The sequence below is a fragment of the Psittacula echo genome (assembly GCF_963264785.1).
Source record: "Psittacula echo genome assembly, chromosome: 7".
Taxonomy (NCBI): Eukaryota; Metazoa; Chordata; class Aves; order Psittaciformes; family Psittacidae; genus Psittacula; species Psittacula echo.
The window spans coordinates 11,150,841-11,163,028 of record NC_137740.1 but is presented as its reverse complement, the minus strand read 5'-3'; the positions used below and the strand labels follow the sequence as shown (position 1 = coordinate 11,163,028).

At 46.6% G+C, this 12,188-nt stretch overlaps 1 protein-coding gene across 1 annotated transcript; it reads left to right on the top strand.

Annotated features, from left to right (window-relative positions):
* Positions 1-498: 498 nt before the first annotated feature.
* On the top strand, positions 499-12,188 carry NASP (nuclear autoantigenic sperm protein). Its single transcript, XM_080623358.1, has 15 exons — positions 499-615; positions 1,649-1,699; positions 2,544-2,654; positions 3,212-3,292; positions 3,475-3,572; positions 4,264-5,151; positions 7,009-7,091; positions 7,855-7,940; positions 8,051-8,124; positions 9,160-9,348; positions 9,604-9,770; positions 10,204-10,257; positions 10,346-10,417; positions 11,386-11,517; positions 12,028-12,188. Exons 1-15 carry the CDS (start codon positions 554-556, stop codon positions 12,079-12,081), a joined length of 2,202 nt encoding a protein of 733 aa, XP_080479484.1. The 5' UTR covers positions 499-553; the 3' UTR covers positions 12,082-12,188.

The window sequence follows — 12,188 nt, the reverse complement described above, 5'->3', positions numbered from 1 at the left end:
CCGCTACCGCAATCAGAACGCCCGGATTCTCCCTGACCCGCGCTGAGGTGCGGACTCGGCCCCGCCTCTGGGGCAAGCCCTTCTGCCCGCCAAACGTCCACCTTCCCCCGGGGCGGGAGCAGCGCAGCTAGGCCCCGGCCCTCCCACCGCCGCGGGGACCGCCCAGCTGCGGCTTGAGGCGGCCGCGGGCAGGGAGGAGTCAGGGAGAGCCAGGAGGCCCGGCTGGCGGACTACACTTCCCAGCATGCTGCGCGGCAGCGGCCTGCCGGCTGAACGCAATTTCCCCGCCTCACCCAGCACTACACTTCCCAGCGTGCCGCGCGGCCCCTCTCTGTTGCCTCCACCTCGGGACTATACTTCCCAGCAGGCCCCGCGGGGCTGCGCTCCCTTATGGCCCGCAGAGTGCTGTCGCGCGGTATGCCGGGAGTCGTAGTCCCCCCACGGCGTGCGCGCGCCGCGAGGCGGACCGGGGCGTGTCCTCGGGGGTATATAGGAGGCCGGAGGGGAAGGGGTCTACACTCCGCCGCCGCCGCCCCTGTCCACAGCAGCTTCTATGCAATCTCCGGCTGTTGCCGCTTCCCCCTGCGTCGAGCCCGCGCCGGCCTCCACGACGAGGTAGGGCCGCGCGGGCTGGCCCCGCTCTCGGTGTGTGCGTGTCGGGAGGGGTTGTAGTGGGGGAGCGCTTTAGCGCCGTGGGGTGACGGGGGTGGGGGGCAGGATTTTCTCTGGCGGGTAGGGGGGAGAAGGGCTGGAGGCCGAGAGGTCTCTCTCGGTCGCCTGCCGCCCCCTTTCCGTCGTACCCCCCATACCCTCGCTGGCGGTGGTACGTGCCGTCCCGCTCCCTCAGAGCCAGCTGGGCCCGCTCGGCTCGCGCGGAGCCACCACGTGACCCCTGCGTGGCTGCTGCCATCTTTGTTGGGGGCAGTCGACGCCGCGGGTCCTGCCCGTGGGGCGGGCTTGGGGAGGAGGGGGCCCGGGTGTGAGGGGGTGGTGGTCCTGCGGCGTCACGTGACGCTGGGTCGGCAGCCCGTCAGGAGCCGCCGTCGCGGTTTGGCGCCAATGGCGGTGGGCGGGGCCGGCGGAAGGCGGGAAAGGAGCCCATTGTCTGCGAGGTGGGGGGGGGGCTGCGGCTCTGTCCGCCTCGCTCGGCCTTTGTTCCGCCCGGGAGCTCCGCAGCATCGGCGCCGGGTCCCCCTGCCCCTCGCGGTGCCTGTCAGCTGTCCCGCGGTGGCCGCGGCCAAGCCCGGGGCTCCTCGAGCGGCGGGACGGGCCCCTTGGCCACGGATCTGGGTCTCCTGGTAGGAAACGAGGGGCGAAATTCCCCGGATTTGCGTGTGGGCATAGGGCTGAGCCGCTGCGAGCTGGGGGTTGGTGGCTGCACGGTGCTGGGGATGAGTGGTGCCAAGTTTACACAGTGAATCGGCTGGCAGGGCTTGGTCTGGTGTATCCTGGGCGTGAAAGCATCTGCTTCCCTAACAGTGTTTCATTGAAACGGTAAACAAAACAGAAACTAGAGGTTTCTCCAGAGCACAGCTTTTGAACGCGCTCCGGATGGCTGAGCACCTGAAAGGCTCCTCCTGGCCCTGCTTCTGCGCTTCCCATCATGAAATGGGTGGCCTGGTATAAACACTCGATATTTTGTTTGCAGGATGGAAGAGGAATTGGCAGCTCCTTCCACGTCCACAGACAAGACAGACAGGTGAGGTGGGAGTCAGGTTTGTCAGTTACTAAAGAATGACAGTGGTTTGGGTTGGAAGGGACCTTAAAGATTGTCTAGTTCCAATCCCCTGCCATGGGTCCCTTCCACTAGACCAGATTATTGTGTGAAACAAGAGTCACCCTTCAAACTGGTTGTTAGGCTTGAAGTTTAACTGGTGGGGGTGCTGTAGATGCTCACAGCTTGTGTTCACCTGTAGTCTGCATGAATCTAGTCCAGTAGAACTCCTTCAGGGAGTAATAAACACACAAATACCGGCTGTTGTTTGGGAAGTTCTTGATCTTTGAGTTAGTGCTGGGGAAGCATTGGGCAGGTATCAGTTTGTGACTAGTGTGTAGCTCTTGTCCCAGTCCACGGTTCTGGACTGGGATGGACCTTTTGGAAACGAAACTGTGACATGTGCTGAACTGAAACAAAACTTGCATCTGCCATTCTTCTCAAATGCATCGTACTGCACTATGAGAAGTCAGAACTTGGATTTATTCTTCTTTTTGTTGGCTTAGCTAGCATTGGAATCTGCTGAAACATTGCACAGTACTCAGTGTGTGACTATTAAAGTATGTTCTTTAGCATCCGTTGTCATACAAGATTCTGATACCTGCTTCTTGCAGTGTTTGGTTAAAATAAACCCATCTGTCCTCCATCATCAGAAGTAAAAGTTGGTCCAGATTTAAACAAAACAAAGTACCCCCCTACCTTGGTACTTCCAACCAGTGGTTGGACATCTGCAATGTGCTCTTATGTAAAGCTGACTCGGGTTTGAAAGCTGGATATGAAATTACTGTGGAAACTAACAGAATACTGTTTTGTTTTATCCCCCCCCCAGTATGGATGTGGATGGAGAATCAAAGAAACTTTTGGGTTTAGGACAGAAACACTTGGTAATGGGAAATATTCCGGCTGCTGTTAATGCATTCCAGGAAGCTGCGAGCTTACTGTGAGTAGCAGAATGTTCTGTGTGGTTTTGCAGGGGGTGGGGTTTAGTTTGTCTGTACTGTTGTGTTTTATGCAAGGAAAACATAAATTGTTACCTTGCACATGCTGCTGTGTTTGTAATGCAACTGAGGAGAGGATAAACTACTTAATTTAACTCAAGTGTTGGACAGTACTGTAGTTGGTGTGCAATTTAGACAGCCTTTGTGATAGTAATTGCCAGTGCCGCTCCCAAAGGAAGAAAAGGGATTTGGCATTTGATTTTGCAGTGTATGGTTCTGATGGCTGTTAATAGGACAATAATGAGGTAGTGTTACTTGCTAGTAACTTGTTTACACTCTTGATCAGTCTCTGAGGGTGATGCCTCTGGGTTTTAGATTAATTTGCTTTGCTGGGTGTTTTGAGGGCTGGGTCTTGCTAAGTCAGAGCAGCATTCATTATCTGTTCAAAACAATGGGAGATGAGCTAACAAACTGATTCCTCCTGTCCAGATGTCTTTAGCTTATAGGTACTAAAACCTAGAGTAGGCACAGGTAAATAATTCTCCGTTAACTTTTGTAGGGGTAAGAAATATGGTGAGACAGCGGATGAGTGTGCGGAAGCCTTTTTTTACTATGGGAAATCTCTTCTGGAGTTGGCAAGGTATGCTGACAGTTTCTTGTTTGATTAAGTCTGGCTGGTGTAACAAGATTCCACTGTCACATAGACTGGAATACACTAAAATTCACATATGCTGGGTGGGATGGGCCATGACGTTGCAGCTTGTGCAGTTAAAATGGTGTTGTTACAGGAGCTAAGGGATAACAAATGTTTCTTCCCTTTAGAATGGAAAATGGTGTGCTGGGAAATGCCTTAGAAGGGGTGCAGGTTGAAGAGGAAGGAGAAAAAGCTGAAGATGATTCTGCATTACCAACTGCTGATGGTATGTAAAGCTGTCAGATGTGTCGTGGAGGCACCAAGCTGTCTTCTCTGGTCTAAATGATCCTTTATCTTAGGTAGCCTGAAACATTCTGTTGAGACACTGAGCAGCCTGAATGGACTTTGTTTTGTTGTTGTTCTTCTACTTTAGCTTAAATATTGACTAAAACTGCAAGGAACTGGTCACTGAAAGCATGTGTTACGGTCACCAGGTGTCTGTGTCGTGAAACACTGCACTCATACCTGCTTTCTTAAGCTTCACAGTCAACTTGACCTGCTTTGTAACCTTGCAGCAGTACCGTGTGTGTAGTAGGACAGGTTGGAGTAAAATGTCCAAGAACGGTTGCTATCTTATACTCCCTGCAGCTGGAGATAATACAGGAATTCCTGTCAATCCAGGCTATTAAAACACTGGCACCTCTTGCTTAGCTGTGACTAAACGCTAGCGCTCAGAACTGCACACTGCTTGAGCAGCCGCTTGCAATAATACAGTCAGGGAAGGGATTTGCTTAGTTTGAATTACTCTGTTGGTTCTGTCCTAATTCCTTGTACTTTGAAAATGAAGCTTTTTAGGAATGTCATCTAACTTGATGGCAAATTGACACACTGGAGGGTCTGAGGGTGGTGGTGTCAGTGCCCGTTAATGTCTTTAACACTAAACTCGAAGAAATGTTTATGCTTCCTCAATCATGTAGAAGAAGAAAGGGAGGACTTGAAAGAACAGGTATATAACACCATGGGTGAAAAAGAAGAGGCCAAAAAGTCAACAGGGGAGTCTCCAGTGGTATCTGAGAAGGAAAACAAAGAGAAGGATGTTGAAATGAAAGACAGCGCAGAAGAAGAAGCAGCAGAAGAAGGAAATGCTGACAAGGATGTAAAGCTTAAAGAGGCTGAAGAGAAGATGGAGGTTTCTGTGGAAAAAGAAGTAACTTCAGAAGAGCAGAAGCAGCAGGAAGCTGTGGAGAAGGAGGCCACAAAAGAGGAGGCAGCTGCAGAAGAGAAGGTAGTGGAAAAAGAGCAGAAGGTGGTGTCTGAAGACAAGGTAGCAGAGGCAACTGAGGAGATGGAGAGCACAACAGAAGTGATGGACAAGGAGGCAAAGGCAGCTGTGGAAGAGGCTGGAGCTGGAAAAGTGGCTGTGGAAAAGAAGGGAGAGCAGGCAGCAGAAGCAACAGAAAAAAAGCCTGCTGTGGAGAAGGGAGAGGCTGTAGAAGGGCAGGCAGAGGCAGCCCTGGATGAGAAGGCAGTAGCTCAAGTGACAGTGGAAGCACAGGCAGCAGTTGCTGTGGAGCAGAAAGAAACTGCAGAAGGGGAAGCAGAGGCAGCTGAACAGAAGAAGGCGGAGGAGAAGCAAGAGCCAGTAGAGACCAGTACAGAAGAGAAGCCAGATGAATCTAAAGAGACAGAGTCCTCAAAGGAACCTGTGCCCACAGAGGGTAAAGAGCCCTCTAAGGACCTGGAAGAAAAGGCTGAAGTAGCTGCTAAGGTAGAGAAAGAGGAAAAGAAAGATGACCTGATGGAAGAGGGTGAAGGTGCTAAGGTAGAGAAAGAAGAGAAAGATGACCTGATGCAAGAGGGAGAAGGTAACAGTGAGAGGAGAAAAGTACTTGTGGGTGGATGACTTGATGGATTTGGCTAACAATGGGTAAAAAGTGTTCCATTCAGGATTTTCTGTTTGCCTTAGAATAAGGAAAAGGCACAGTAAAGGGGCTCTTGGAGGATTTGACATCCAAGTAAAGTTTCAAGGAGTAGTGAATAGTCTCAGTTTTGCCAGACTAACGCTTAACTAACTGCAAAGCAAATCTTATTTGAAAGCAAACTTACAGCCCTGTGAAATGTGTAAGTAACGGCTAGGCTGGTGGAGAATACTGAATGGATGTTCACTTGCATGTGTCTGGGTTTCGTGCACTAACCTCCAAATACCTTGAAGCACAAGTTGCCTCTGGTGTTGTATTTGATTTTAAAACACTGGAGCAGAAAAGTAAGAACAGCTGAAACCTTAACATAGTAAATTTGCTTTTAGTGGGGTGAAGGAACTCTCCATTTGAGTCTTTCTGGTTGTAATTACAGTGAGAATTTGGTTGGCAAATCTAAACTTCATTTGCTCTGGGACCTGAAGGCTTATTGCTGCTATCTAGTGCAGTCTTGCAGCTATCTAGCTTTTTCTGCCATTCTGCTTCGCTGCTTCATGACAGCTGTTTTCAGGATAATCTTAAAGTAACCCACTTCAGAGTAGAACTTGAGCACTTTGATGTATTACTTGCATGGTCTTAGTAGGCCAGTGCTTTCTGTAGCACAAGTTGATGAACTGATAATTGAAGCTTTGCTTGTCAGTAACTCTTGCTTCACAGGAAGACCCATATTAGGAGTAGCAAACATTCAGACTAAATGGTTCTGGACACTGAAAGGATTTGTGCTGCTGAGCACAGTGAATGCTCAGTGGTGGAGCAGCTGCCTAATAAAGTGTCTGTCTGAACAGAGTATAAACTCTGAACAGAACATAAACTAAGAGGAGTTATCCACTCACCATCCTGTGAAAGGCTGCTTATGTACACACACTGCTGCTTTTTTTGTCCCCAGCCTCCCCAGCTCTGTAACTGTGAGGATACTCTTGGTCTGGTGCTGTGTTATTGCAGGCTCCTCCCACTACTTAAAATTTAACTTACTAACATCTCTTCTGTTTCACCTTTGATCGAGCTGTCCTCACACTCACAGATTTGGCTCCTTCAGTGGTAGGTGTGTGCTTTCGGGGAGCTAGACAAACAGGCTCATGGGTTCCCTAGTTTCCACCTCATCAAGCTCCTGTTATTCTGGAATTAGTCAGTGGTCATGATACAGGAATTAAATGTGAGACTTGAGAACACTGATTTGTATGCTAAAGTTATTAACCCTATTCCTTCGCTGCACATGTCCTCAGAATGTTTTCTACTAGTAGAATAGCTCCTACCCAGTATCAGAAGACAGATCAGTGCCACACAATAGCAGGTTTGTTAATAACACTGCCACTTAAGTCTCTGACGTGAGGAACACTAATTCAGAAATGGTCTTACTTGTACACATTTGGCAGCTATCTTGCTGAAAACACTTGTTATCTGTTGCATGAGGTCCAGCAACTGAGCAGTACCTCCAGGGCTGCTCAGGGTGCTAGGGCTTCAGTGAGGGTTCACAATTCTGTGTAAGTTTCCATTCTAGATAGTTTAACTTCATAAAGTTGAACTTCAAATGAGGACTAAGGTAGCCTGGAGCTACTCTAGTCTACAGTGCCCAACGCTTTCAGCAAGATAGCTGCTGCTGCTGAGAATTTAATGTATCTGTGCTATTGTTGCACATCTAACCTGTCCCCGGAAGAATGAGGGCTGGATATGATACATTCTACCTGACTCCATGTGAAGCAAGTGTAGCACCAACAAGTGCTCTCATTCATCTACTTTCCTTGTTAGAAACAGAAGAATCTGAAGAGGAAGATAAAGAAAATGATAAAGCTGAAGATGATAAGGAGAATGAATTGACAGTGGAAGACAAGGTGAGATTGTGAGCTCTGGTATTGGTGCTTGTGGGGGAGTGTGGTACTTGTCTAAATGTCATGTCAGTTTCTTTATAAAAGCTCAGCTGTATTTCATCTAGTTCTGTTTAGGAAATGACTTTTGCAAATGAATTCTGCCCCTTCCTCAGGCAATATTGTGCGTAGTCTGCATTGTAGGGTGCTGCTCAGCTCTTTCCTGTAAACTTGGGCTTGTTTAGCTATGCTGAAACAAACACTTGTGGTCTACTACTGAGTAGTGCAGCCTGGTAAATGCAGGGGCAAGCAGGGAGAGTTGCTTTAGCTTGCTACAAGGGTTACTTGGAACAGCTTATTCTCTGCTTGTTTTGTTGTTGTCTCTCTAGTCATATTGAATGCACCCAGTCCAGTAAGCTGTGATTAAGGTGGGAATTTAGTGGGAAATGTAGTAAAGTGGAACATCAACTCCTTTATGTTCATCTAAATAGCACCTCGAACAAAATCTTATTCTTGGGATAATATTGGTGCTTGGTGCTCTTTTCCTGGAAAAAATAAGAAGGCCATATCAGCTAACAATGTAAGCTTGTGTTTCACTTAAAACATCTTCACTGCAGGCAAAGTCTTGGTTGATGCAATAACGTCTTCATGTTCTTTTTTTTTTTTTCCCCTCCTAGTTGTAAACTGTTTATCTCTTGAAATCTATTCCTTGACAACACTGTGTAGAAACTTGGTGTTGTCATTTGATGTGGTATGTAACCAAGTCACTTAATCTTTAATGCACTTTTAGTCTTTACAGGAGAGTGAGGAGGATGAAATTGGAAATCTTGAGCTGGCCTGGGACATGTTGGAGTTAGCAAAAGTCATCTACAAGAGGTAAACACTTCAGTCCTAATTTGGACATGTGCTGGATGAACTGGTTGTAAATTGGGGGGTGGTGTAATTAGTGAATGTGACATATTCTGATCAGGATTTAACTACTTCAGGCAAGAAACAAAAGAAGCTCAGCTCCATGCAGCTCAAGCTCATCTAAAGCTAGGAGAAGTTAGCATTGAATCTGGTAAGTAATACTAACTCTCATGTACAACATGTTCAGTTCCACTTACTGTCAATTCTCTGTCATACTTTCAGATGAGTGGGGGTGAGTTAAGGCTGTTAAGATGAAAACAAAGTATTTTGTCTGATTATGATGGTGCCACCGCATGAAAAGCTTTGGAAGCAATGGATGAGCAAGTTGGTGCCTTAAACAGGATAGTCCGTGCTTTTCCAGACCAATGGAAGAAAGCTTTGAGTAAGAAGTAATGTGTTGCCAGATCAAAACCAACCTTGTGTTGTGCTTTATAGGCAAGTTTTGATTAGCTTATGAAAGTTAGGAGACACTTCCCTTATTGAAGGAGTGAGCCACTGAGCTCAGTAGTAGGTGTTGGTACCATGCTTTGTCCAGAACAAAAAGACTGCAAATGAAGAATGGTTGATTCTCTTAAACTTTCTGAAATATATGTATGTATGGTCAGAAAAGACTGCTATGCAGCAGAAAGAGTAGGAAACAAGCCCCAGGTTTGCACCTTCTAATGTGTCTTATCTGCCCTGCATTTAAAGTGTTTTAATCTTGGTAAATCCAGATGGAACATAATGTTTCTGTATGGCAAGCACTGGTAATCTTGACAGGCTTCTGGACTGGGGCTACAAAGTGAAGGTTGTGTTTCTGTGTCACAAAAGAGCTTGACTGGAAGGTAGCAAGGGACCATCCTTACCTCTAGATTCAAGTTGCAGTTGTGACCAGTTACATTTGATTCATGGTAGCAGGTAAAATAGTAGGATTTGTGTGCCTGAGGCTGACTAGGCTGCTTAGTTCACTGTGGTGCTGCGAGTAGACAAAGCACTCCTGAGGAACTGGCCTCTAAATCTATGAGTCTTGTCATTTGATAGTCTTAAAGCAGTCTGTTGCTGAACTCAAGTGCTGTGTTCAATGGTGGTTCTGTTCTCAGACTGCATAAAGTGTAATAAAATACAGAGTAACTGAATGAGGGTTTAGATCTTGCTTGTTTGGATAAATTAGTGTGGTTTGTGAAGATCTCATGGTTTCCCTCTCTAGAAAACTACACACAGGCTATAGAAGAGTTCCAGGCCTGCCTGGCCCTGCAGCAGAAGTACCTGGAGGCTCATGACCGCCTGCTTGCTGAGAGCCACTACCAGTTGGCTCTGGCATATCACTACAACAGCCAGTTCGATGAGGCTGTTCTGCAGTTTGGCAAATCTGTGGAGGTCATTGACAAGAGGCTGGGTAAGTGGATTTCTAAAGCTGCCTATTGAATAGGAGAGCTTTCACAAGTCAAAGCAGACTTTAACAGTACTACAAGTAGCTAAGTGTGCTTTATTACTTTGCCTTGACAATGTTTGCTGGTCTTAAAGTGGCAGCAGGCTATACTGATACCAGAATTGTTGAAACTCTGTGTTAGCAGATGCTTGCCTCTGGATGTTAATTGTGGGCAGCTACTTTGTCTTGATTTTTTTGCCATAATTAACTGTTTAATCCTAGCAATGCTTACTGAGCGGATAAAGAAGGCAGAAGGTGGATCTGCTGAAGATGAGAAAGAGATTGAAGAACTGAAGGGACTGCTTCCTGAAATCAAAGAAAAGATAGAAGATTCAAAGGAGTCTCAAAAGAGCGCAAGAGTAGCTGAGCTGGCCCTGAAAGCAACTCTGGTTAGTGTGTCCTGTGGTTTCTTTTTACCCAAACTCTTTTCCAGTGAGACTTAAAGTAAACCCATAGTGGGAGGGGCTCAGACTTGGCTGTCGAGATTGAGGGCTGGTGGTTGCTCACGTTTGTTACAGGCTGTGATTGTGAGAAGGAAACTGAGGTAATTGATATTTAAAGAGAGGGTATTTTATTTATAAACACCCTGACATTAACTGCTCCAAACTAAGCTTGAATTCTTTACCCTTCTGTCACAATTTAATGTGTCAGGGCTGGAAATGACAGGTCACCCAAATGAGAGAATAGATCAAGTGTTGCACTTGTCCTGTGTGTGTATGTAGAATGTAGTGGTAAGACATGAAGAGTCTGGGTTTTCTGTCCCTTTCTAAACTAACATGGTCTTGCCACAATTTCCTCACTGTTTCTTCTGCTTTTCTGAAGGTTGGAACTACATCTGGCTTTGCACAAAGTGAAGACAGTGGCTCTGTTTCCACAGTAAGTTAAGATGGATGCTGAAAATTCATGTCTGCTGTAAGGATTAGTGTTTGCTGTTACTCATGTGTCCATGTCTGTCTTGTAATAGATTCCAGTAAGAAAAGCAGCTGATGGTGCATCTCAGTGTGTTACAGACATCTCTCACCTAGTCAGGAAAAAGGTGAGTCCAGAAATTACTGGTTGAGCAGTTTGTGAGAGTACCACTGGCTTGTTCTGTGTCATTGGATTTCTTGTCTTAAAGCTTTTTTTCTGAACTTAATTTTATAATGGACAAAAGCCCTCTAAAATTAAAACCAGAAAGAGTGTGTGAAACACCTTTCCACTGGGAGCCAGGCAGTCTGGGAACCATCCAGCCTCCAGGAGACTGTTACGGATGCTTCAGTACCCTGCCTGACTCACACTGGTTTAACTTCAGAGCTGAGTTGTGTGGCTTCTGCTGGCCAGGAGTGCCCTCCTCTGCTGAGGGCCTGCAAGAGCTGCAGGGCTGCCTACAGACCTTAAGGGAAAGCAATAAGGCTGAGCTGAGTTCCCTTCTTTCCAAGTGGAAATGGAGAATTAAGGCTTAATGAATAGCAAAGCCAGTTTAATGGTAGTAATGATAAGCTGCCTCTTAAAGAGATGGGTATTGAGCACTAGGTTCCTTTAAAAGGGGTGTGTGTGTTTTTCATAGAATTGTTTACTAATAGTACTAAAAAGAGCCCTTATGGCATCTTAGTTTTTATTTTCTATGCTGCTGTGGCACAGCCTGTGTTTATTGGCGTCTTTCAGTTCAGGTTTGCTTGGAGCGATTTTGATCTGCTTTATGCAGGTGATTGTGTCATAGATGTTCTAAATCCATCCCTTTAACTGTTACCTGGCTCAGCAGTCGAATGTTTCCTTGCCAAACTGTAACTAAGGATAATTCAGCACTATAGATACCAGCATTTCAGTAGTGTCTTACCAGAAATCCTCTGGTTGAGACCACAAAGCTTTGGTTAAATCTAAATGAATACTGAAGTATCCATGTTGAACCTCACAAGCGGAGGTTGAGCAGATGATATGCAATAATGTCTAGGTGCTAACTCTCTAAAAAAAATACTTAAAATCTCATTTCTACATAGTGAAGACTGTAAACAATTTTGTCCTCAGAGGAAACCAGAGGAGGAGACTCACCAGGGAGACAATGAAGCTAAGAAATCTAAACCAGAGCCGGCTGTCAATGGTGGTGGTGGTGATACTGTCCCCAGTGGAAATGAGGTTGCAGAAAAAACGGAAGAGGAGGTGGGCAGCTGAGGCAGGAGCCTGCGCTGGGCTTTGGTTTCCTTCCCCCCCCCGCCCCGTTCAGGTGTGGGTTTGTGCCTGGGTTTATTCTTGCTGGCCTTCACAAGGCTTCCCAGGGGAGGTGGGGAAGTGAGTGGGAACATTCCCCACTTAACAATTACATTATATATATATGTAATATACATATAGAGTATGGTACTTGTGTTGTACCATAGTCTCTAACACCACATGGGCTGGACAGACACAGCTGTGGAGATGTGCAGCCTGTGGGGTGGGACAGAAACATGTTCTGGGTGCTGAGCTACAGCACAGGGCCTTTCCCCAAGTAATTGTCAATACCCCTGGGCTACAGTTGTTCCTGTCAATATGTTAGGGTAGAGTTAGGCTCTGAGGACCAGCAGGAGGAGTCAGTTAAGGCCTCAAACTGCAGGAACCTTGAGCTGCTGCATGAGTCGGTGCTGTCAGGGAGTGTCTTGTGTTCTAAAACCAAAACCTTTTCTTCTCTTTTAGACAGAGAAAAGGCCACAGGCAGAATCAGGGGCTGCAGTTGAAAGCACAGTATGATAATTCTTTAACCTCGGACACTCCTCTCCTCACAAGGAAAATGGTTTTGTATATAGTGTATTTTTTCACTTTTTGGCAACTTTTGTATGACTTCAATAAAGATTGTA